At 40.7% G+C, this 22418-nt stretch overlaps 3 protein-coding genes across 3 annotated transcripts; 2 read left to right on the plus strand and 1 right to left on the minus strand.

Annotated features, from left to right (window-relative positions):
- Positions 1 to 156: 156 nt before the first annotated feature.
- On the minus strand, positions 157 to 6366 carry ppp4r2a (protein phosphatase 4, regulatory subunit 2a). The gene is made up of 9 exons (XM_043225147.1): positions 6203 to 6366; positions 5457 to 5538; positions 4580 to 4750; positions 4410 to 4503; positions 4219 to 4256; positions 4012 to 4086; positions 3721 to 3858; positions 2666 to 2961; positions 157 to 1670 (listed from the first exon to the last, which is right to left on the minus strand). The coding sequence occupies exons 1-9, from the start codon at positions 6234 to 6236 to the stop codon at positions 1324 to 1326; spliced, it is 1275 nt and encodes a 424-aa protein (XP_043081082.1). The 5' UTR covers positions 6237 to 6366; the 3' UTR covers positions 157 to 1323.
- A 1814-nt stretch (positions 6367 to 8180) lies between these two features.
- Positions 8181 to 16474, plus strand: rybpa (RING1 and YY1 binding protein a). The gene is made up of 5 exons (XM_043224356.1): positions 8181 to 8358; positions 8777 to 8902; positions 12091 to 12678; positions 13659 to 13751; positions 15044 to 16474. Exons 1-5 carry the CDS (start codon positions 8333 to 8335, stop codon positions 15291 to 15293), a joined length of 1083 nt encoding a protein of 360 aa, XP_043080291.1. The 5' UTR covers positions 8181 to 8332; the 3' UTR covers positions 15294 to 16474.
- Positions 16475 to 17577: 1103 nt separating this feature from the next.
- eif4e3 (eukaryotic translation initiation factor 4E family member 3) lies at positions 17578 to 22393 on the plus strand. Its single transcript, XM_043224357.1, has 7 exons — positions 17578 to 17952; positions 19003 to 19075; positions 19390 to 19484; positions 19965 to 20025; positions 20128 to 20194; positions 20274 to 20429; positions 20580 to 22393. Exons 1-7 carry the CDS (start codon positions 17777 to 17779, stop codon positions 20624 to 20626), a joined length of 675 nt encoding a protein of 224 aa, XP_043080292.1. The 5' UTR covers positions 17578 to 17776; the 3' UTR covers positions 20627 to 22393.
- Positions 22394 to 22418: the final 25 nt, after the last annotated feature.

Raw genomic sequence — 22418 nt, forward strand, 5'->3', positions numbered from 1 at the left:
TACATATCACCCACTTATTAAATGTGACCATTAGCAATATTAGGTTTCACTTGAACATTGTGGTAAAAATGAATTGTGTCTCTGACCTGATATTCCAAAGAGTTTTATTCAGATGTGTTAGAAATGTATCCGGTTGCCACAAATTAAGCATATCACTGCTTTTAATGTGAACATTTATTGCTCTTCAGGAATACTGTTGAAAGCCCAAGCATTCAGTTCACATGGAGATCATACAATTTTCACTTTTCACAAAAGCAGTGAACACTTAGAATCTACAAAATCTAATTTAAAAATTCTACATATCAAAAAGGAGCTGTGGAAATGGGTATGGGTAGAACAGCCTGTATGGAAGCATGAAAAGTACAGTTTAAGAGATGTTGGTGTTGACAGTGTTGCTCATTTTAACCTTTATACAACTGTTTGCCATTGTTTGATGAAACAAAATGAAAATCTTACAACAAATAAGGATGGCTCAATAGTGGTTAAGCATAATAATGTAAGTCGAAAAGACAGGCTCACTATATTAAGTTACACATTGCAACCAACAGCACTTGAGCATCTAGTGCATGGAAAAATCACATTAGTCCATTTTAGAATCTATTTACCAGCATCAGTGGATTAATACATGTCGGTGTTATGCTGGGAAGGCAGTTAAAATCAAAGGACCTAAAAATAAAAGAAAAAAAGAGCAAAGAAAGGAAATCGGTCTTAATGCTGCTATTGAGCACTTTGTGCTACAAACCAGCAGATGAATGCAGAAGGCAATATGAGGGGAAAGGGGTGTTCTCCTGGAATGTTTAGACACTGGTCTGCCGGTCAATGGGCATCCTGAGATCATCCGTTGACTAGACTAAACTAAAAAGGAAGTGCACATACCCCCCCCCATCCCCACAAACATATGCACACATTCACACAAACCAAAGATTTGCCACGTTTTCACTCTTACTAGAGCAGGAGAGAGATGAAAGATGTTTTACCCGACAGCTTTAGAACGTGTTGATGTGAAGTTGATGGACGCCCATGATTAGAACAAGATTACAGAAAACCGCCATGGACACAAGGCATTCCAGTTACTCAATGGCAAACGCTCCACTCAAACACCATAAAGATGAGCTTCCAGATTCTTTTAGTTGTTCTTCAGAGAAAAGCCCATATTAAGAGAAGATGCCCGAAGAAGGGTCAAAAAGGAGTAGATGTGTCACGAGAGGTCATCAGAATGGCCTCCTCTCCTGGTCTATAAAGGATCTGCTAAACTCGCAGGATAAGTGATTTTTTGGGGTTTTGTACAGTAGAGTGTAAAAATCAATAATGTGCGGCCAAACTTCAGTCTTGCTCCATGGTGTCATCTGCAGTCTCTGAGCTGTCTGAACTGATTTCTGCAGTGGTACTGCCCTCTGCCGACAGCTCTGTGGAACTGCTGGGACACGCAGATGGAGTCTCTGCACTGGACACTCCCTCGTCACTGCTGTTATTACTGCTGCTGCTACTGCTGACTGGGTCATTTCTCTCGTCCGTTTCCTGAGCCTCAGCGCCCTCTTCCTGCTCCGACTGTTGGTCTGGTAGATCTGATTCACTGCCGGTCGCCTGATTGTGGGAAGGGTCGGGTGAACCTTCCGAAGTGGCTTTGTCAACCCCGTTTTCTACGACCTCTGACTGTGTACTCGAGGGTTCTGCAGAGAGAGGAGCAGAAAACAAATGTAGGCAAACCTAATGTAGGATGTTTAGTCACTTACATTACTTATACATAGAGGAATGTAAAATACATAAAAAATGCTTAGTTTAAAGTTAACAATTGGACACTATACTGAAAGTGATGTTTTTATAAAACTGAAGTTCCACAGAAATAAATATAAAAAAATTAAACAATATGTTAGTTGGAAGTTCTTCTGACCAACATCATTTATTACAAGCATCTCTTTATTTGTTAAAGACCATCACTGCTCATCCGGTTGGCTTCATTGACCATCAGATAGTGGAGACTTACCTGTTCTTAGACCTCCAAAGTAAACAAAACATAAAAAAGCTCTAAAAGCCTGTAATTACCCAGTATAGCCTTCATCGAGACATGCTAAATCTCCAGTTTAAACACCAGACTGACTGGCAGAGGGAGGAGGAGGAGTGCATTTTCTGAATTAGGCAGCGTACCAAACCTTCAAAATGGGACTGTGGGACAGGGTTTATGTGAACTCCAGAACAGTTAGCAAATGGCATGAAAGTAATCTGGTTTATTATGTGGAAGCCTATTATGGCGTAATGCATTTTTCATTGCTGCTCGTGTCTGCAGAAACTGCCTTCGCCGTGCATGTCAGCAAAGGAACAAAAACACAAGTGGGGAAAAATAAAAAGTGAACAAAACAGCACTTTCCATTTTTGGCACGTTCCCCTGAACGGTTACCCAGCTACAACGGTAAACAGCTGCCTCTAGTACTCCTGGTGGTGCTCAGGTTGATAATACAAATGCATTGTGGAGGGGGGGGGGGCCCGAACAAGCCTGGGACAAGTAGGTGACAGTCCCAGACAACCGAAACAACCTTCAATGAATGGGTCCAGATGCTTCAATTAAAATTGATCTGATAGTCACAATCTCAGTCCTTACAGGATGTTAGAAGCAATCTGTCTTTATGTGAATGTCAATATAATTCTGCTGGTAGTCGGTGCACTGTACCTTGATCTTCAGTGACGAATTCGTCAGGTTTATTATCCTTCGCCTCTGCAGCGACGTCTGATGAGGACTGCGGTACATCCGACGAGCTCTCTGCTACCGACGTGCAGGGCAACTGCTTTTCATCCAGCTCTTTCTCCATTCCTTCCTCACTGTCGTCTTCCTCCTCTTCGAACTTGAGTCTCTTTGCTTCATGAGTCTCAGTGTTTGCAGCATCATCGTCGTCGTCATCGTCTTCACGATGTTTACATTTCACTGGACCACTGTGTGAACCTTCTGCTTCTGACGCTGAAGGCTCACTTAAAAAAAAAAAAAAAAAAAAAAAAAGTTTAGAAGTTGTCTTTTTTTGTTAAACAACTAACAGATTTAAACTTTTTGTTATTATGCCTACTTTTGTGATTTTCAAATGCCTTTAATACAGTTTGATCCTAAACGATGAAAATCCATCAAAATTATGATATTATTCGTTTTAAATCTAAACAAATAGTTATCTGCTGTCATTTCAGCACAGAAAAAGGGTCATTTTAGAGGCTAAAGTACTTCTTTACCAATGAGACAAAAGTGTCAATAAGGAGCCTAAATGGGAAAAAAAAGATAAATTACTTATATGCTGAAAATACAGCAATTTATGGAAATAAAAAACACATTGGGAAAATATTAGGAATTTACATGCTTAAAATGATGGCACTGGAAAATATGAATTTAAATATGGGCAACACTTTAATATAAGATTCATTAACTAATAATGGACAATACTTCCACATTTATTCAAGTTAGTAAACAGATCATTTAAAAGTTAAGATTAAATGTACAGTGAACAAGCAATGAATAATTATTTTCGTTAACATACACTATTTATTCATTTTTATGAAACAAAATGTATTGTTGACTGTTTAGTTATTAGTTATTCCATTAACTAATGTTAAATGACCTTTTAAAACAGCTGCAACTTTAATAAACCTATTGAGTACCAGAAACGGGAAATAAAATCATTCATTAAGCATAGGTCTACATATACTGATGAACAAGAGCATCACGTCCTGGCATTTTGTACTTACTTGACTGTTCTGTCTGATAGCTCTGAGACTTGTTCTTTGCTTTCTGTGCTGTCAGGAAGGCCGTTGGTAGCTACGCTGCTGGACAGGGAGAGTTTTGGTCTGTTCAGTGGCCTGTGTGTTCCTGGACCATTCACATTTCTATCACAGACAAATCAAAGACACATCAAGCCATCAGACAGTACAATTAAGTCCAACAAGCCTCTTTTTTACCGTGAGCACTAACATTTCTAACTCAGTTGGTTTAGTGACCCACGAGGCTCATAACAATGCTGGTTAAAGTGATGAACTCACCTATCTGGAAACGCTGAAGTGTTGCCAGGGAACATGACACCATTCATTCTGTTCACACAACCTGACCCTTTTTTCCTGTTAAAATACAAGATGCATTAAAGAGCAGCAGAACGGTTTTTGAACAAATTACAAGCATCACTGAAAACTGATACCGAAAGCTGCCCACTCACAAACCAGTCAGATAGAGCAGGAAAGAGTGCAACTCACTCTGAGGTAGGATACACACAGCTGACCACCATCACATTCTGAAAATGAAGAAAAAAAAAAATTTTCAGAATGCATTTTAACTGAGCAGAGACAGTTAATCTGCCTATAAGACCCACAGAAAACAAGGCACAACAAATTGGGTTCACATTTTTTTTTTTGTTTGGCTATTTATTTCCTTGAATGCAGCATACCTTCTCCACACCCCTGAGGAACTTGTCCGTTCCTGTGTAATTTCTTTTTGGCTCAGTAAGAAGCTCACAGAGACGCTGAATAGTGAAAGGAATCCTGGAAAAAAACAACAACAATTGAATTGAAACGCGTTTAACTAAGGAACGACTGGAATATGCATGTTGTCCCTTACCCGTTGTATCCATTGACGATTTTAAGAATCCTCTGCTTCATCTCTTCAAAGGGAATGTACTCAACGTTTGGATTGGCAGGTCCCCGTTGCTCTGGACATGAAGCCTTAAAATCATCCATCACTTTCTCCAGTTTAAAGAGGAAGTAACCTTTAAACTGAGACCACTGAATCCTGATGATGAAGAAAGCAGCAATTTAAATGAAGACATACATTTACATTTTTTTAGTAAATTTACTCTAATAGCACATCCTGAATTGGCAAAAATGTACAGCTCTCCTCTCCACCGTGACATAAAAAAGTGAAAAGGCTTCTCAAATGAGAAGAAATTTAAGGTTGGATTTGATTTTGTTCGTTACGGTTAAATGATTGTCATTTGCTAAATGCTGTGAGTGACAGGTAGCTAAAGGGGAGAGAGTGTTATTGTCCCGCCCTCACGCTGAAGACAAGTTGTCACATTAAAAAATAAATAGATAAGGCACAGATAGCTAATCATTTTAAATAAACTCAATTTCTTTAAAAAATTAGAACTGCCAATACTGATTTGTTGTTTAAAGAAGCCCTACAAAAGACTATTTTTAATTAAAGGGAGAAGGGGGTGAAAGGTACTTGCGACTTGTAATCATACAATTCTGACTACGAGTTTTGTTTTTACATCTTTGCTTTTATTAGTGCACAAAATCCAAAATGATATTCATAATTAACATTTTAATTAGCTCAAAATTAACTCAGAATGCTGCGGGGGAAAAAAAATCTGAATTTTGTCATCTTTTTAAACCCAAGGATTAAACCAGGATATTGTCCTTGAGAAGCACGTCTACAAAAGCATATGCTCTTTACAACAAGACCTGCAGAATCTGTGTGCGAGGACTGAACTTACATCGTCTCTCCTGTTTTTGCGACATGCGACAGAAACTGATCCAAAATAGGGCAGGTTTCCTTTTCTCCTTTCTTCTCGAAATCTACAGTGATAAACAAAACAAAAAATAATGCTTCTTGCAGAAATTATTTTATCCTATTGCATTTTCTGTGTAACATATACATTTACAACTGTGACCATCAAGGAAAACTGGATTATGGGTATTCTTTTTTTGCATACAATCTAATATTTCGAGTTACAAAGTCAAAGTAAACAAAGTCAGCATCACTGATCTCGTGAGAGTTTGAGGGCATCACTCAGTCAGCAACTTATTATACAAGCCGTTCACGTTCTTCTACAAAGTTATGCCACACAAACAAGCGACAGAGAAACTTTTTTGCTGACTATGCAGCGAAGAAAATCCAAGTACGAAGTTTCTGACAGTAACGTTAAATAAGCGACTAAGCCAGTGTATGGAGTGCTCGCACAGTAACAGCAGTGTAGCTCAGAGCTAACCGGCTTTCTATCTGTTCCTAGGTTGCTGAGCATTTTATCAACTTCCGACCGAGTACATCGACAAAATCAACTCAAACGCGTTTTCTGTGCGCTCCTGAGAACCATCCGACAGCGACTACTCGATTATTTAATGGTTTCCCCCCGCTGGATCAGCACCTAGCATCGGCTGCTAGTTTGGTTTCCTAGCTTAGCCTGCAAGCTAACGAATTTACCAAACCTTTTCTGTTAAACGCTACCGGTCAAGTGGGTACCTCTAAACGCTCCCAGAAGTGTGTCGATTTCCATTGTGGAGGTATGTTTGCTACTCTCTGTTCTCTCTGAGTCCAGCTGGAAACAGAAAGATGGCAACAGCGACACGGAGAAAACAGCAGCAAATCTTTAATATGGCGCCGGTGACGTCACTACCTGCCGGGCCGCCGCTGTGCGCATGCGCCAGGTCCCGCGTCGATCGAAACTCATTCTGCGGAGGACCGAGAAGCAGTCGCGTATCGACCCGCGACCTCTGCGCTTCCGTCCACTTAAAAAAAACCGAAGAAAGAAAAAAGTTGAAGGTAAAATCACAAGTGGAACTTTGCATACGCGCGAATATTTAGTTGTTTGGGCAGAGGCGGTGACTTTTTAGAAAACGCGTAATGAAACAGCTCGGATGCTTTACGTCTTGCTTGCGGGGTTGCGTTGAAACAGCACCTATCGATGCTGCGTAATGAAGAGCAGCGGGATAATAACAAAGGGATTTTATAACTTAATTGTAGGAAAATGAAGGGCAGCGTTGTAAACGTGAACGTGAATGCAATTTAGTCCAGTGGAACAAGTTTAGATGCGTCTGGATATATTTGCAAGACACTGTAAATTAAAAGCTAACCAGAGGGAGGCAGTGTGTGCACGAAAAATAAAAACTCTCATTAAAACAAAATGTGTGGTTTCTCCTCTCAATCATCGTTCATCGTGTTCCTCTGTGATTCCACAAACAGAGTTTATACATGTTAAGTTACACCTGTGCGCCCTATCCTTATAATACTGTAACGTTAAATGAGATCTAAATCATCTCAGGACTAGGATGAAGTGTGTGTGTGTGCCTGGTATCACGTTATGGGGTCAAATGTCCCCTGAAGTATTGTAATATCAGTAAATTATAACCTTGTGAGGATATTGTTTGGTCTCCGTGAGGTGACAAGCCTATAAATCAAACAGAATTGAGTGCACTGATGGAAAATATGAATCAACAGAAAGTTACCTTTCCTTTCCAGAGGGGTGTATATGAAAACAAACGTTATGCTTTATGGAGAGTCCCCACAAAATACAAAACGAAATGTAGACCTGTGTGTGTGTTATTTGGAGATTTTGCTGTAAGGTTTTTTTGTGTTTCTTGACCTTTCGTGTAAAGCCAGGCATACACTGCGATTTTTGGGCCGATTTCTGACTCCTGCGACTCTCTTTTTTTTTAAATCGGGCCCAGTTTCAGATTTGTCGTGCGATATTTCGTGTTAAACAAGTAGTTTTTGTAATTTCCTCATCCGTGATAAAGGTTTTATTTTTTATTGACCGAGTAATAGCTGTTCATTCACTGTTAGTTTGGAGGCCGGACACATGACCAGGTAGACGGTTGAACATGTTAAACAGGTCTATTAATTGTAAACTATATCTAAACGCATTTTCAGCGAGTTGTGATCTATAAATGAATCCTTTATTATCCGAGCCTCGGTTGCGTGGTAAACGCGCTCTGAAATGATTGCGGGGCCAATGAATTGTAGTAGTCCCGAGTCTAACGTAAAAATAAAAGCATAATAATAATTTAATACATTAATATGAAAAGGCAAATTTCAAACACCCCGTATTTCCCACACGAAGTGCGAGCGGCACGTGAATCGCGCGCGATCTTCCGGTGCGGGCCGATGGCTCGCTGAAGTCGCAAGTAAATCGCAAAGTGTGCGCCCGACCCAAAGGAGTCACACGATCAATGTCACCTACTAACTCGTTTAATGTGTTCGCCAGTTTATGTTATGCTTGTTCGTGTTTTGACGGTTCGATTAGACTTCGTGGCCTCGGCTCCACGCGGGCTCTATAGCCTAAGAAGCGTGCCGTCATTCACGATTTTTTTTTTTTTTTTAAATTGTCGCTATTTTTCGTCTCAGGCGACAGCAAAGGCGGTCCAAGCGCGGCGGTCGCGGGTTCAAACGAGCGCGTTTCTTCCTAAAACATTTAGACTTTTAAACGTGCGCGAGTTGTGATTGGCTCGGGGCGGGGTCACGTGACGGACCGACGCCTCGCGCTGCGGCGGTCAGCGAGTGCAAGTGTGCGATAACAGCAGCAGCGGCTCTGTCTGGAGCTCACACTGTACATTACAGAAGCCCCCTCCTCTGGAAGACGGTGTTTCTCCCATTATGGGCGACAAGAAAAGCCCATCCAGGTATAGAAACGTCTCTTTCGCTCTGTCTTTTCGTAAAGCGCGTTGCGCGTTTGCGTACGCTGGCGAATAGCCGCGTAATGCGGTTGAAGTCTACTTATTTTCCTGGTCGGATTTAACGGAAAAAAGCGCAGCCATGGCGGATACGGAGCCTTGCCTGACTCCCGGTATCCAGCTTTAGACAAAGGGAATTTAGGAAACGCCTCCTCTCTTCTTCTCTCTTCGCCTTTTTTTCAGCAGATAAAGCCAGTTCGCCCTTTAGGCATGCAAAATCGTCAGATCGCGAGTGTAATGGTGTGCTTGTGAAGGACAGGCGTCTGAATACACCACGTAGAATTAGTGCACATGATGACATTTGCACTAATTAGGGTGCAGCATGCTGTTTAAATACCCTAACCAGTTCTCCCTTTAAATCTTGCAGGCCAAAAAGACAAGCCAAGCCCTCTGCAGACAACGGATTTTGGGACTGTAGCGTCTGCACCTTCAAAAACAGTGCAGAGGCATTCAAATGCAGTATATGTGATGTGCGGAAAGGTACATCTACAAGGTAAAGTGACCCCGCAGCTCGTGAGAGGGAGCTACGCACTCATACCCGCCGTGAACACAATGCACATGCATGCAGTGAAGATGTCAACATTGATATTTGGTCCGGTTGCTGTGGATTGTGTCTTCATCCGTACTGACGTCATACGATTCCTGTAGAATTTCAATGACACTCTGGGACGGGCGGCGGGATCCGGCTGCTGTGGAGGCATCCTGGTCCGCGCGCAGGGGCCCCATCGGTCGACCCTGTAGGAAATGGGGGAGGCTTTAAACATCAGCGTTGTTGTTTTGTTCAAATATGAAACGCATGGCTCGACGTATTGCTGATGCGCCGGTGTTGTCTTGTTGAGGACGTTAGGAGCATGAATTTAGGGTGTTATGGGCTCCGATGGCATGCAGCCATAGTGTCTGAAATTATATTTAAGTGGATTAGATGAGGGGTCTGTCTGTCACGTTAGAGATATGCAGGCCAATAGTGAACAATAAAAGTAGATGCATTCAGTAAGCTCATAGTAGTTTTGCAAAAGCAAAGCGCAGATGGTAGCGTGTAATTATTTTAGCCGTTTAAGATTTCCCAAAAGTGGGTTATGGGATACAGCAGGGATATTTCTGACAATTCTGGGTCGCCAAGCAAATTTGTGGCATTGAACTCTGTACAAAATATCAGATGTTTCCACCAAATGCTTTTTTAGGATTTATTCAACTCCAAATGTTAATGCAGATAGTTCAAATTACAAAAAAAATCACCAGTGGCCTTAGCCATTTGGATCCCAATGCATGTGGAAAGTGTGTTTAATCTTTTGTTGGTTGTTGTTGTTGTTGTTTTCGAGCGGTTTGCCCTTAAAATGGACAGATCATGAAAGAAGCGCCACGTCCTTTTATGTTTCGCTCCATTACCTGTTTTCGGCCAAATATTCTTGCGGGATTCATGCGGCGAGTGCTCGGCGGCTTTATTGCAGGTGTTCACATCTCTGCCAAAGTGACAGTCTTTTCATGTATTGTGCGCGGCGTGAAGTACGCAGGCATCTCCTCTCGGCGTGAATTGCATGCTTGGATGTTGATTTTCTGGCTTTGTTAAAGCGACGGGATCAGTCCCCGCTCCCTCACGGAGAGAGGCCGTTTGATGAGGCCGGCTTTATTACGCTCTTCTGAGGTGTGCTTCTTGCTGACTCGAGTGAGCGTTGTCTGTGTCTGGCCACTTTTACGCACCAGAGTAGCAACAGCTGAGGGAATCAGCAGGATACCACATAGACAGACACACAAATAAACCCACACACAAACCCTTTCTCTCCCTCTCTCTCTCTCTCTCTCTCTCGCTTTCAAGCCATTCTCGTGCTGCGAAGTGGACCACACACTTATAATAATGCAAAAATGCCAAAGTAGTTTTTCCGCTTGTCAACGAGGATTTTTGCATAACTCAAAACTGCGGCAACGCTCCATAATCCCAGTTAATTGGGGCAAAACAATGTGACGTTTCCCGTCTAGGTGTGATTTGTGCTTGCGATGTTGCGGTGAAGAGAGTATGTTGATTTGTATTTATTTAGCTAAATTAATAAGATTAGGGGATGGTGATTATGCGCGGTTAAATCTGGAACAGGTAATGTAATTAGTACATCATAGAGAGCGGCCAATCAAAGACCTGAACTGTCAGCAGGGTGTGTTATTAACTCAAATCCACTTCTATTTATTGCGATTCTTCAGCCGAAATCCAGAGAGGTGACGTTTTAAACCCGCAATATACTCCCCTCGCTCATAAAACGTAGTGAGGACATCGATGCATGGAGTTCTTGGGTTTCAATCGTTGATGAACCAAATCATCGTCGCCATTTTGGAAAATATCTGCTTCGTTTAATAAACGCAGCATTTCCCCCAAACCTCCAGAATTAGTTGTTCCCCAGAAACACAGGGTCAGCACACATTTAATAGATTTTTAATAATACCCCATGTACGGTTTAAACCGTTTTTATCATGCTTTTGAAGTGATCTCTTGTGATTTGTTTGCGTTTATTTAATAAAAACACAAAATGCTATTTAAATAGCAATTTATATTAGCTGTTTTCTATGGTAATATATTGCATTTATAACATAAAATATCATTTATTCCTGTGACGCAAAGTATCTTTATATTTTTTGCACTGTTACTCCAGTATTTCAGAAAACCTTATAATTCCAGTTCATTAAATTGTGTAATTTTATAGTTTTTGGTAATATTCAATATAAACTTTACTATCAGTATTAATATGGAAATGAGGTTTAGTAAAGAATTAGTGTATGTGTGGAAAATTAGATTATGCTATTTAATAGGGCAAAAGCTGGCTAAGTGGGACACATGAGGTTTTGTGTTTAATGTGTGTTCTATTTATTTCAGTATATTTCAGTGGCGTTGTGTGAGGGTTGTTTGGCATCATATTTTAAAAATGGTGTTTTTTTTGGTCGTCTTTTGTCATGCACTCCAAAGGCAGAACATTCTTTCCTTGCTGATTTTTTTTAAATGTATTTAAATTTAGAAATAGAACTGTGAAGGAAATGGTTGGTAAGTAATGTTTTTGAAATATTTGCTAATGATATTTTAAACATGTACTTATTGTGCCTTATTTGTCAAAATATTTAATGTTACATATTCAAATGGGAATTACATGAATCACATAAATTATACCCTATTTTGACTTCAAAGCAGCCATTTTTAAGTTTGCTTCCCTGGATATTTCTGTCGGTCTTTAAACATTTTTATAGTAGTACAGTTATAAAATGGTAACTGTATTGCTTCATTCATCGTATTCTGCTTTTTCAATGCTTCATGCCTGTTTAGTTTGCCTAATGTGTCAAAATAGGGTCAAAATGTTTCTTGAATGACATTAAACACGTAAATTACATTGTATTCTCACTTCAAAACAGCCACATGTGAGTTTTGCATCCATGGATGTCTCTGTTGGTAATTCAACATTTTTAGAGTAAAACAGTTCTTATTCCGCTCCTTTCAGTTTTCCTGCTTTGACGTGATTGGCCATCGTAAACATTTTAAAATTGATGAGCCCTTTTAGTCTCCTGAAAATATAACTTTTAAACCTTTGGTCTTCCTAACAAGAAAAAGATCTGTTCGTGGTGGAATTAGAACGTGTTTTTTCTCGTCATGTACATTGACATCGGTATTGACAAAGCAAACTTTTTATTCTATTTTATTTTATTTTTTAGAAAACCTAGGATAAACTCTCAACTCGTGGCACAGCAGGTCGCTCAACAGTACGCCGCCCCACCCCCAGCCAAGAAGGAAAGAAGGGAAAGGACAGACAGAGACCTGCCTGACGACGACCACTTCGACATGGACAACTCCGACTCGGATAGACTCAGCAGTCTCCACCCTGACTCCGACCATCCAGAGAGATTAGGTCTGGACGGGGGTCAGCTGGAGCGTGGACATTCTCACAAGGATCGGAGACAGGAGCGCGGTCTAGACAAACCGCAACCGCTCCACACAGACAGGAGACCTGAGAGAGCAGGACTGACCCCAGACCTCCTTCAGCAGCAGCAGCAGCAGCAGCACAACAGAACAGACAGAGAGCACACGGACAGAGCAATGCTGGACAAACTTCAGCCTCACAGAGAGCACATGGATAAAGATCATCCGCACACGGCAGGCTCTGGGATGCAGCCGGCGGAGAGGATGGGTGCGGAGAGAGAGGAACTCAAAAAAGGAAAAATAGAGAGAGCCATGATGGAGAAACACAAAGAGAGACCGAAAAGCCTCACGCCCAGTAAAAAACCCACCGCTAAGAAGATGAAGTGAGTGCGCTCTGCAAGCGGCCTTTTTACTTTTAGTTTGGTCTGATCGGATATGGCTATTAGGGCGGTCCAAGTTAACAAGCGCGAGCAATTAATTCATTATGCCACATACTTTTAATTCTGTTAATGCAGGTATTTTTACTTCTCGGTGGGGTTCTGGAGTTAAAAATCCCATCAATTTTCTCTACAGGGGAACTGATTTTGAACCATAATTTATTAACGCTATAAAGACAGACCAGCTGTGAGCTGCGAGTTTGTTAAAAGATGGTATGTGCTTTGGTTGTAGCCGTTAATCTACGCTATTTCCACTTCTGTCATGTTTTAACATTGGAAATGCTGTGAAAAACTGTTACCCATTAGCGTTCAAATGAATCTTCACCAACCAGAGAATTGAAATGAGCATGTCTTGTCAAATTAGTCTTATGAAGCGTTGCGAATCACGTAATGGACTTGGTCTGCCCTTTTTGCTCTAACTACTTAAATATTTGCTATAAGCAACATATTAATATGAACGGTTTCTCCATTTTTATTTAGACTTTTATTCACAATGCTTCATGGGATTGTAGTTCTTAGCCTTATTAATGCATTAAGTAAACAGTCTTTACATTTTTGTACGTTTTTTTTTAAATACTTCGCAGCTGGTTGGTTTAGTTCATGGCTTAGAATTCTTAAGAAAAGCATTTTTATAACCCTGTAAGATAAATAGATCAAGGCCACTGAGAAGTGGATGGCCACTGTTGCACTCTATAAAGGTTTTATTCGGTTATTTCTATTGAGAGCTGATGAAGACAGGAGCAGTTCAAGTATCACGCACAAAAATATTCATTTACTGGATCGTTTATTAAATTAACTCAACTGGTAATTTTTCATTTGCTGAGCTTCAATGAGAAAAGCATGTTTCTCATTTCTGCATCACTTTGGCTAAAAGCTTTTGCTGTATGGTAATAGTTACTAATGGCATATTGAATCAACGTTTACAGGCCCAAACTCATTCAGAAAGGACCAGCCGGGGAAAGTAACGGCATGAAGGCTGGCAAGTCTGTCACGAAGAATAACAAATCTATAATTTCGCGGTAAGTTCAGAACTGATCTGCTTTTCCACAGTTTTTAAACTTGGCATGCAATGGAAATGTGCATTATCTATGTTCTGAATGATCTTGTGATTGTTGACTTTTTTTTTCTGTGAAATGGGAGGCTTCTCTCTGGCGGCGTTATGCTCAAATTCTGCAAAAGCTTGCATTCAGATAGCATTGTTTTGTTTTTTTTAAGACAGGCTTTTACCTTCATTAGAGTATTCTTGATTCCTACTAATGACTTCATTTTCAATTTCAAGTCGCTGCTTTGAGTTATTAAGAGAAAATCCAATGAGCGGCTATTAGTCTCTCCAGTTGCATAATCCATGGGCTCTTTAACTTGCTGCAACGTAGACCGCTAAAACTGGATTATAATATTCAGAACTTTGGGCTGAATGAAACGTTTAAAGATGCACTCTGTAGTTTACTAATGATGTGAAAAGTGCTTCTGATAAAAGCTTGTGAAAGTACGCACTTACATGAAGCAAAGTCTCATATAGTCATATTAGAGGCCTAGAAAAAGCTATTGTATTGTACTTAAGAGAGCCCATCAGTTATAATGGATGGCGTCACATGAAGCGTAATACTCTCTGTATCCTTTTATTAAAAGAGACTTTTGTTTGCCGAGTAAATTGGCTACAAAAAAAGTTATCTTTTGCATGAGGAAAGATCATTTTGATCTCTTGATGTAGTTACATCTGCAGCCAAGACTACCAAAACATTTTTGGTGCACCTTTTATCTTTGCTAGTTTGATTTATATATTAAAAATATGAAATATACTTATATATTATCACCCGAAAATGAACATTTTGTCATCAATTGCTTCTCAAACCCACAAGACTTTAGTTTGTCTTTTAAAACACAAAAGAAGATATTTTTTTGACGAAATCTGAGTGTTTTCTGTCCCTCCATTGAATGTTCATTCTAACGTGATGGCTCAAAAGACGGATTCATACGGATTACTTCTACAATGTTGTTTTGCACTTTATGATGTGAGGAGGTTTTTCGGTTGCATGAACTTTCAGCGGAGAGACCGAAGTCTCAGTTTTCATTAAGATATCTTTATTTGTGTATTGAACATAAGGAATGTCTTGTTATTTTGACATCCCTGATGCACAATATATTCTATGTTTGTGTGGGTGTATGTATTCATTTAGTGTTCATTAATAATATCAACGCTGTTCAGAATGACCTGAAGACATTTTAGGGAGAACTATAAATATAATAGTTTTCATGCAACGAACACTGCAGTAATTAAGTTGGTGTGTCTCCCCACTCTGTTACACTTCAGACCTAAACTGAAGAACGTGGACAGGAGCTCGGCTCAGCAGCTCGCTATAACGGTGGGCAACGTGACCGTCATCATCACAGACTTTAAGGAGAAGACTCGCTCGTCCTCCACCTCCTCCTCCACCGTCACCTCCAGCGCTGGCTCTGAGCAGCAGCACCTGAGCTCCAGCTCAGAGAGCACGGACAAGGGGTCGTCCCGCGCCTCCACCCCCAGAAGAGACCACTCGTCCGGCCACAATGAGACCATGTGAAGGGAAAGAGATTCACGCGCCGCGATGTCGCGTGGCGAGGCCCCGGGAGCTCCTCCAGCCACACTCGTAACTGTACGTGGAAGAGGGATCTTTCCAACCCATTCAGACAATGTCCATCTTGACACATCGGCAGACGCGTGCCTGTCGAAAACCCTCGTGGAGCACCTTGTAGATTGATGTGTTGATGTTCACGTGAGTCACCGTCGCGCCGAGACCCACTGTATATTCCGTGCTCCCTACTCCTTCCAGATGTAATCCATGTTTGTGCACCACGGAAATCAGCGCTCCCAAGTTTGCATTACTATTGTTCATTGTCATTAAATCGTGCAGACGGCTGTTTTGACTTTTGTGTTTAGAACGTAGAATCGTTTATGCTAAATGTACAGTATCTGAGCTCGTTTCCTCCATCTCTCGGACAGCTCCGAGTCGACGATCTGTTGCTGCGGCTGTTTGTAGAAAGCGAGTTCTCGACAATAAGACGACGCTAGACCACCGTGTACAGGGAGATTTGATCCCTTATTATTTCGTATGACAAACTCTTGTGTGTTTACATGGTGGAAACACAAACTGTGATGATGTGAGTTTACAGTATTATAAATACGAGGCCAACTTTGAAATCCATACGGTGTACCATGTAGACATGTTTTGTGGTCCACAAGATGATAAGAGAGTATTTAGAATATTGTTCTTTATCTTGCTCTGTTTTTAGACTTTAAACCTTTGCATATTTCTTGTAAAATTATATCGAGATTCACAGTACTGTCTATTATTCAACTTCACGGCAACGGACGGGTGGAGAGAGAAACCGGCGGTTGGTGGAATATGAAGCAGCTTATCTATTTGTGAGATTTCAAACAGTATATTTACAGTTTAGCAAGATCTCTGCTACAAATTTTGAAAATACTCCCAATATAGCATTGTGTTGTAAAAATTGGCTTCTTCTCGCCCTCGTGGACGATTTGCACAGGTTTACACATTCATTCTGACCTTTGTTAAAACTCTAGAAGCTTATGAAGCTAATAAAATCCTTCTGAAACTCATTGCGGTCTCAAAGCATCTTGGGGACTTTGATGTGACCATTTAGAGCAGTTTGTTTTTGTATAGCATCCAATGTATATGAAGTGAATCCCTGTTTTCTGAATGCATGCTGTCGGTCTTATTGTAAACAGTTCATCTATGCATATGCTTTTCATTTTTTTTTTTAACCTCATGATGTTTAATCGCAATGTCACAACTGGACCTTCCTTCTCTCTGGTGCAGGACGACTTCTTCAACTCAGCTTCTGCATCCACTTCTCAAAATCCAGTCACCTGATGCTAAGCCCCTACCGAACATTTTTTCTGTTTTGACAATCCGTTAAACTCGTATACATTACTGTATAAAAGGTCTGTCTCTACTTCTGCTTCATCTGGGCTCTAAAAATGGGTGCATATAGTCTCTTCACTCATTAATTATTAGATATCCATTGAATCTACCACAAACTTAGCAAACCTTCCCAGTCTGGTATAGATAAGACACATATTCTTCATCTCTTGAACCATTAATTACTGGAACGTTATATAGCTCTCATTCAACACCTTAACCCTCGAATCAGAGGGCAAACCGAGGATGTTGATACAGTAACATGTCCTATCCACCCTCTGGTTTTAGCTGTGTTTTGGAACATAATAGCTGGTTTCTAGCTGGTCTGAACTGGTTACCATGTTACCTGAAGTCGTTACCATGCTCCAAATATCAACTTTACATCGCTAACCACAATCTTATACTATAATGTACTAAAATTAAAAAGCAAATTTAAAATAGAAATTACTATTCTAATTAAAATATTTGCAAAATATACCATCAGCTAAGAGTGTACAGATGTTTTTTTTTTATAAACGATCAAAGTCAGTGTACAAAGTTATTTCAAATTATAATACATTTTTGGTTTTGTTCCTCCTGTAAAGTTGCTGAGATATCACTTGCGCCTTTCCCTGATTTTAAAACATTTTTTTTTACATGTTTATGTTTAGCTTGATTTTAATAATTGTAATAATAATTGTTTTTTAATGGACTACATATTTCTATTTCATTTTTATTTATTTCGGTTTAACTTCACTGCCAAAGCATTATCGTTCAGACGTTTCTAGTTTTCGTTTTGATGCCTGTACAATGGTCTACCAGAAAACAGAGCGGCTAAAACAAAAACAGCTGTCAGTTTAGAATTGGGGTTTGCCTGATTAAGCCTTTGAAATGAATAGCGCTTTTATTTTGAAGCGCGTCCGGGCGCTTTTATTTTGAAGCGCCCGGGAGAGGTGGGGCGCTGCGCCTGACTTCACCCTGCCCGGGCCGACTCTGTTGTTGTTGTGTCGGTGACGCGGCAAGTCCAGCCGGCCGATCGGCAAATGAGTCAGCGTCAATAATCTGCCTATCTGCGGATGCGGAGATTATTACAGATCTCCCAGCAAAACGCTCACGCATCGATTAGCGGCAATTAAGCAAACATGGCGGTTCCTGCAGCCCCAAACCTGCAGCTGAACACGGCGAGACAAAGCAGCCCCGTGAACTCTCCAGAAAACAACATCCACATCGACGAGAGAGAGCTGGAAAACATCACAAACCACATCGAGGACGGCACCTCGCTGCCCCTGCACTCTCCCTGGACCTTCTGGCTGGATCGGTAGGCCGATGTTGCCGCATTACTGTTAATAACGATGCGACTTTCTGTATACACGAGCCTGTCAACAAAGGCCCGAGATCGGTATTTCTCTTTTTAAAGCTAATCTCACCGTTTTCGGTTTCTGAACGGGCTCAGCAGACCGAGCGGGCGCCTGCACGAAGCGTTTTGTGAGATTTAAGTGTCACAACGCAGAGCTGATTTAATAACTCCGTAAAGTAGGTCGAGTCACCTGTAGGTCACGGTTGTTATTTAATATCAGATTTCATGTTCTTTCTCAAGCCCTGCGGTGTGGTGAGGGTGAAACCCGTTTAAACGGTCTCGTTTTGAGTTTTTCAAAAGCAGGACACTGTTAGCACAGAATAAGTTTTGAAACGAATGATCGACGAGTTGATTTATTTATCATCATGCGATTTTAAAACGGATGTAAACAAGCCTAACCGGTGTACTGATATTATTAAACTATATATAATTTCACTTAGGCTGCTTAAGCTTCACTTCCTTACAATTCTCTGTTTTTTTTTTTTTTTTTGGCAATGATTTTCAAGGGGTTGAAGTCCTGTTTACCGCCAGGCTGACGTCTGGTTGCCATAACGATTGTGAAACGCTTGTGCTCTGTGTCTCATGGCATGATCACCAGCACTGAATTGCACTTTTACATAAGACCGAGGTTACGTCCCCATGACACGGATGTGGAGGATGCATTTATTTACTAACCCTGGTGTCATTGCAAAAAAACGTGTGACGTTCCTTACATGATGAACATCAAGGGAGGATTTCTGAAGAATGTCTCAACCGCTTTTACCGCATTAAAATAAAGCTGTCGATCTTAAAAGTGACAGCGAGCTCTGCTCTTCACATTCACTTTCATAATCCTGGCCGCTCTTTTAATTACATTACTAAGAAATTCACCTTCGTTCCCCAAAGTCACAGACGTCTGGAATGACAAGGGGGCGAGAAAATGATGGCAGAGTTTTATTTTTAAGTGAATTATTCTTTAAAATATATATGTATTAGTAATTTTGTGATTCTTTTTAATTCCTTATCTTCAAGGTCATTACCGGGAACAACGGCAGCAGAGTGTGAATCGAATCTTAAAAAGATATACACTGTCCACACTGTACAGGTAGGCCATTTTGTAATTGCGACTTTAGATTTATACGCATTTGCCCGATTAACCCGAGAAACTAGTCCTTTGAGATGTTACTCGAGGTGTGGTGAAATTTCACCAAATTTGATTAGAAAGATCTAATCAAATTTGACTGACGCTTATAATTATTATGCGCGGTATTTTGCTCGAGATCATCTTTCTAATTCATTACTGCTTCGGTGTTTAATAGTTTCGTCAGGCAGCAGAAAAACGGTTACTGTTGCGGTTTTGGGGTTGGTATTGTTGCTCATAAATACTCATATACATGGCCTGTTTTTCATAACATAAAGAGTTTCTGGAGTGTGTACAACAACATCCCTGCCGTGTCCTGCCTCCCCCTGAGGTGTAGCTACCACTTAATGAGAGGAGAGAGAAGACCATTATGGTGAGTTCTGTTATATAGCCAGTTCTGCGTTTTAAATTCATTTGATTTATTTTTGTTTTTTGCTAAAATAAATGAATATTTGTCATCAGCACCGATAACAATTTCATTCAATAATATGAGTACATTTTTAATAAAAATATTGAATAATATTGTAAATGCTGCTCTTTTGGAATTGGCGTTTTCACAGCGTTTCATTTCTTAAATGTTTCATTTTAATAAAAATGTTTCTTGAGCGGCAAATGGACACGCTAGAACGATTTGAAAGCTAATAAATGCTATTTTGAAATGCATTGAAATGGTTATTTGAAATTTTAAGAATATTCGACAATGGTACAATTTTAATGAATGCAGACCTTGTATGCATTAGACACTTCCTCAGATCTTTAAACGGAGTGCATATCGATCCCTGGCTTGGAAAATGCCTTGGGGACAATTCGCGTAAACCATCTTGTTTCGAAATATTTTTGTCTGTCCACGCAGGGAAGAGGAAAGCAACGCCAAGGGAGGTGTTTGGAAGATGAAAGTGCCAAAGGAGAGCACAGTAAGTCTGCTACGCTTCGACTTGTAGACCGTAAATACATGAAATGCATTCTGGTGCGTGCTAGCGCCGCCGAAAGATGATTTCTCCGTGTCTTTCTACCAGTCAGCTGTGTGGAAGGAGCTGCTATTGGCCACGATTGGTGAACAGTTCACAGATTACTGTGCGTCGGGTGAGTACAAAAGACGTTTTATCCGATGCTCTCGTTGATAACGTGTCGACGAATAACTGTATATGCGCTGGTCTTTTAGAGGACGAGGTGGTGGGAGTCAGCGTCAGTGTGAGGGAACGAGAAGATGTGGTCCAGGTCTGGAACGGGAACGCCTCCTTTGCCAACGAGGCCAACGTTTTAGGAAGGATCTACGAACTTCTTCCACAGATATCTTTTAAAGCAGTATTTTATAAGCGTAAGTGTTTGCGTTCTTCTCGCCGTTTATTGTCGTAACGACAGTTGAACTCTGAAACCCTACGCAATATTCGTAGAAGCGTTCAAGTTCGTGAACGCCCGTTTTCACCGATTGCCGTTCACCGATTGGTCTGTTTTGTTCTGTTTTCAGCACACGAGGAGCACCATGCGTTCGAAGGCGGTCGCTCAAGACATTAGCGAGCTTTGCACACTCACCGCGGTTTTCCCTGTTTTTGGACTGATCCTAGAAAACGGACTGAAAACGGAAAAAAAAGAATCCCCCCCGGGGCGAACGGAACTCTTGGGTTGTTTCATATCACATAGGAAGTGCTGCGGCCCCTGTTTTTAAGTTGTAAGCGTCGCAGATGATCCCTCCGTGCTTTTTCCGTAAGGATTTTTTCTCATGCCAGATATTTAGGCAATATTAATAAAGCTCACATAGCCAGTAGCGTACGTAATGTAAATCATGACGACAAAGCAATGCTGCCCTCAGCCTCCCATTTCTAGGTGATTGATCAAACGTGCAGTCCAGTGACAGTCGCTGCTTGTCAAAGTGTATACTCGTCGTGTTAGAAATCCATTAGGATCAAACTCTTTAGGGCTGGTTTTTCCTCAGACGCGCATTAGGCATAACCTTAGACTAAAAAAAAGGTCTATGGCTAAGCTTAATCTGCTCCTGGGAACTCTTTTATGCAAAAGTATTGCACATTTCTCTTTGGGGGAAAAAAAAACTTTTTGGTTCGGAGGTTGTTAATGGTTTCGGAGCAAAAGTGGGTTTAACAGCCTTAGTTATAACCGTAAGTATACAGCAAAATGCATATGCAATTCCACCTTTTCACCCTAAACCTGATATTTAAGTAAATTTAAATGATCCTGTATTAATCACATGAGGGTAAGTTCTTGCATCTTGCGAACGGCTTTGCGTTTATGATTTCGAAAGCCTGTATCCAGACATCCTCCTGTAGTATTTTATGTAATTGAAAGCTGTTTTAGCGTCATAGCACTGTTGAACTTCTCCTTTCTTTTTTTTCTTTGGTTACTGCCTCGTGGTTGAGATCCTGCATTTTGTTTTATGTATTCCGGTAGGCGCTCAGTGTCTCGTCTTTTGTCAAAGTAGCCCAAACGCTTAATATTTTCATCGTCTGAAATCTGAATTTTTTTTTTTTAACTTATGCATTTGCTTCTAACTGCCTTTTTATTCACTGTAACCACACTGTGTCTTGTTTCAGAGTGCTTATTATTGTGGTTCGTTTTATTGTGTTTGGATGGATGCTTGTGTCGGACAACTCGTGAGCCGAGGGGGCGAGCTAGCCTGGATATCGTCAAATGATGAAGCTGAAAATGACCCGTGTAATCGTCGAAGCATATATTTTTTATTTTTCAGTACCAAAGAGATGTTTTCCTGTGCTGTAATGCATCGCTGTCTGTGTCCTGCACGTGTCCGCGTCCTTCTGAACTCGCATAGAGAGAGTTTATCACATTTGTCTTCATCATTAGCTCACTTTCTGCTGTATGGATTTTTATTATTTTTTTTTAAAGGTTTGTCTAATCAGAAACGTCAAGCCCAAAAAGACCTGCATCACGAACCAGGTCCCTTAATGCACTAAAAAGCACAATTATGATTTTGTCCTTCATGTGGGGCAGGGATGTGCAAAATAACAAGTACATGCAGCTGACCTTTCACATTTCAGCCTTTTCCTACCTATCACCGATCTCTCAATGAGATGCGAGTACTGACGAGGATTTCACTTTTAGGAACATTTGTGTCCGTTTTTTCCAGGCTCCCAATCAGGATCTGAAACCTCAAACTGATTGTCAATCTTCTGGAATGGTGCCTTGTTCTCCCAGGGTTTCACTCACAGAATGTTTTGTTTATCTCTATGTATTTAATCGGTTATATTATAATTTCTTTTCTTTCGCTTATAGGTTTTGAAATATTGAATAAATACAAAACAGACTTCGAAACACGACTGCTGCGGTTATTTCAACG

The sequence above is a fragment of the Puntigrus tetrazona genome, chromosome 23 (genome assembly GCF_018831695.1).
Source record: "Puntigrus tetrazona isolate hp1 chromosome 23, ASM1883169v1, whole genome shotgun sequence".
Taxonomy (NCBI): Eukaryota; Metazoa; Chordata; class Actinopteri; order Cypriniformes; family Cyprinidae; genus Puntigrus; species Puntigrus tetrazona.

Bases quoted from the DNA above. Each gene is read 5' to 3' on its own strand.
- ppp4r2a (XM_043225147.1), bottom strand. From the start codon at position 6,236: ATGGAAATCGACACACTTCTGGGAGCGTTTAGAG. The intron at 5,539-6,202 runs GTACCCACTTGA...TTATCACTGTAG, and splicing joins ACTTCTGGGAGCGTTTAGAG to ATTTCGAGAAGAAAGGAGAA. The intron at 1,671-2,665 runs GTACAGTGCACC...CTCTCTCTGCAG, and splicing joins ATTCGTCACTGAAGATCAAG to AACCCTCGAGTACACAGTCA.
- rybpa (XM_043224356.1), top strand. From the start codon at position 8,333: ATGGGCGACAAGAAAAGCCCATCCAG. The intron at 12,679-13,658 runs GTGAGTGCGCTC...CAACGTTTACAG, and splicing joins CCCACCGCTAAGAAGATGAA to GCCCAAACTCATTCAGAAAG. The intron at 13,752-15,043 runs GTAAGTTCAGAA...GTTACACTTCAG, and splicing joins AACAAATCTATAATTTCGCG to ACCTAAACTGAAGAACGTGG.
- eif4e3 (XM_043224357.1), top strand. From the start codon at position 17,777: ATGGCGGTTCCTGCAGCCCCAAACCTGCAGCTGAACACGGCGAGACAA. The intron at 20,026-20,127 runs GTAAGTCTGCTA...TCTTTCTACCAG, and splicing joins AAGTGCCAAAGGAGAGCACA to TCAGCTGTGTGGAAGGAGCT. The intron at 20,430-20,579 runs GTAAGTGTTTGC...TTCTGTTTTCAG, and splicing joins TAAAGCAGTATTTTATAAGC to CACACGAGGAGCACCATGCG.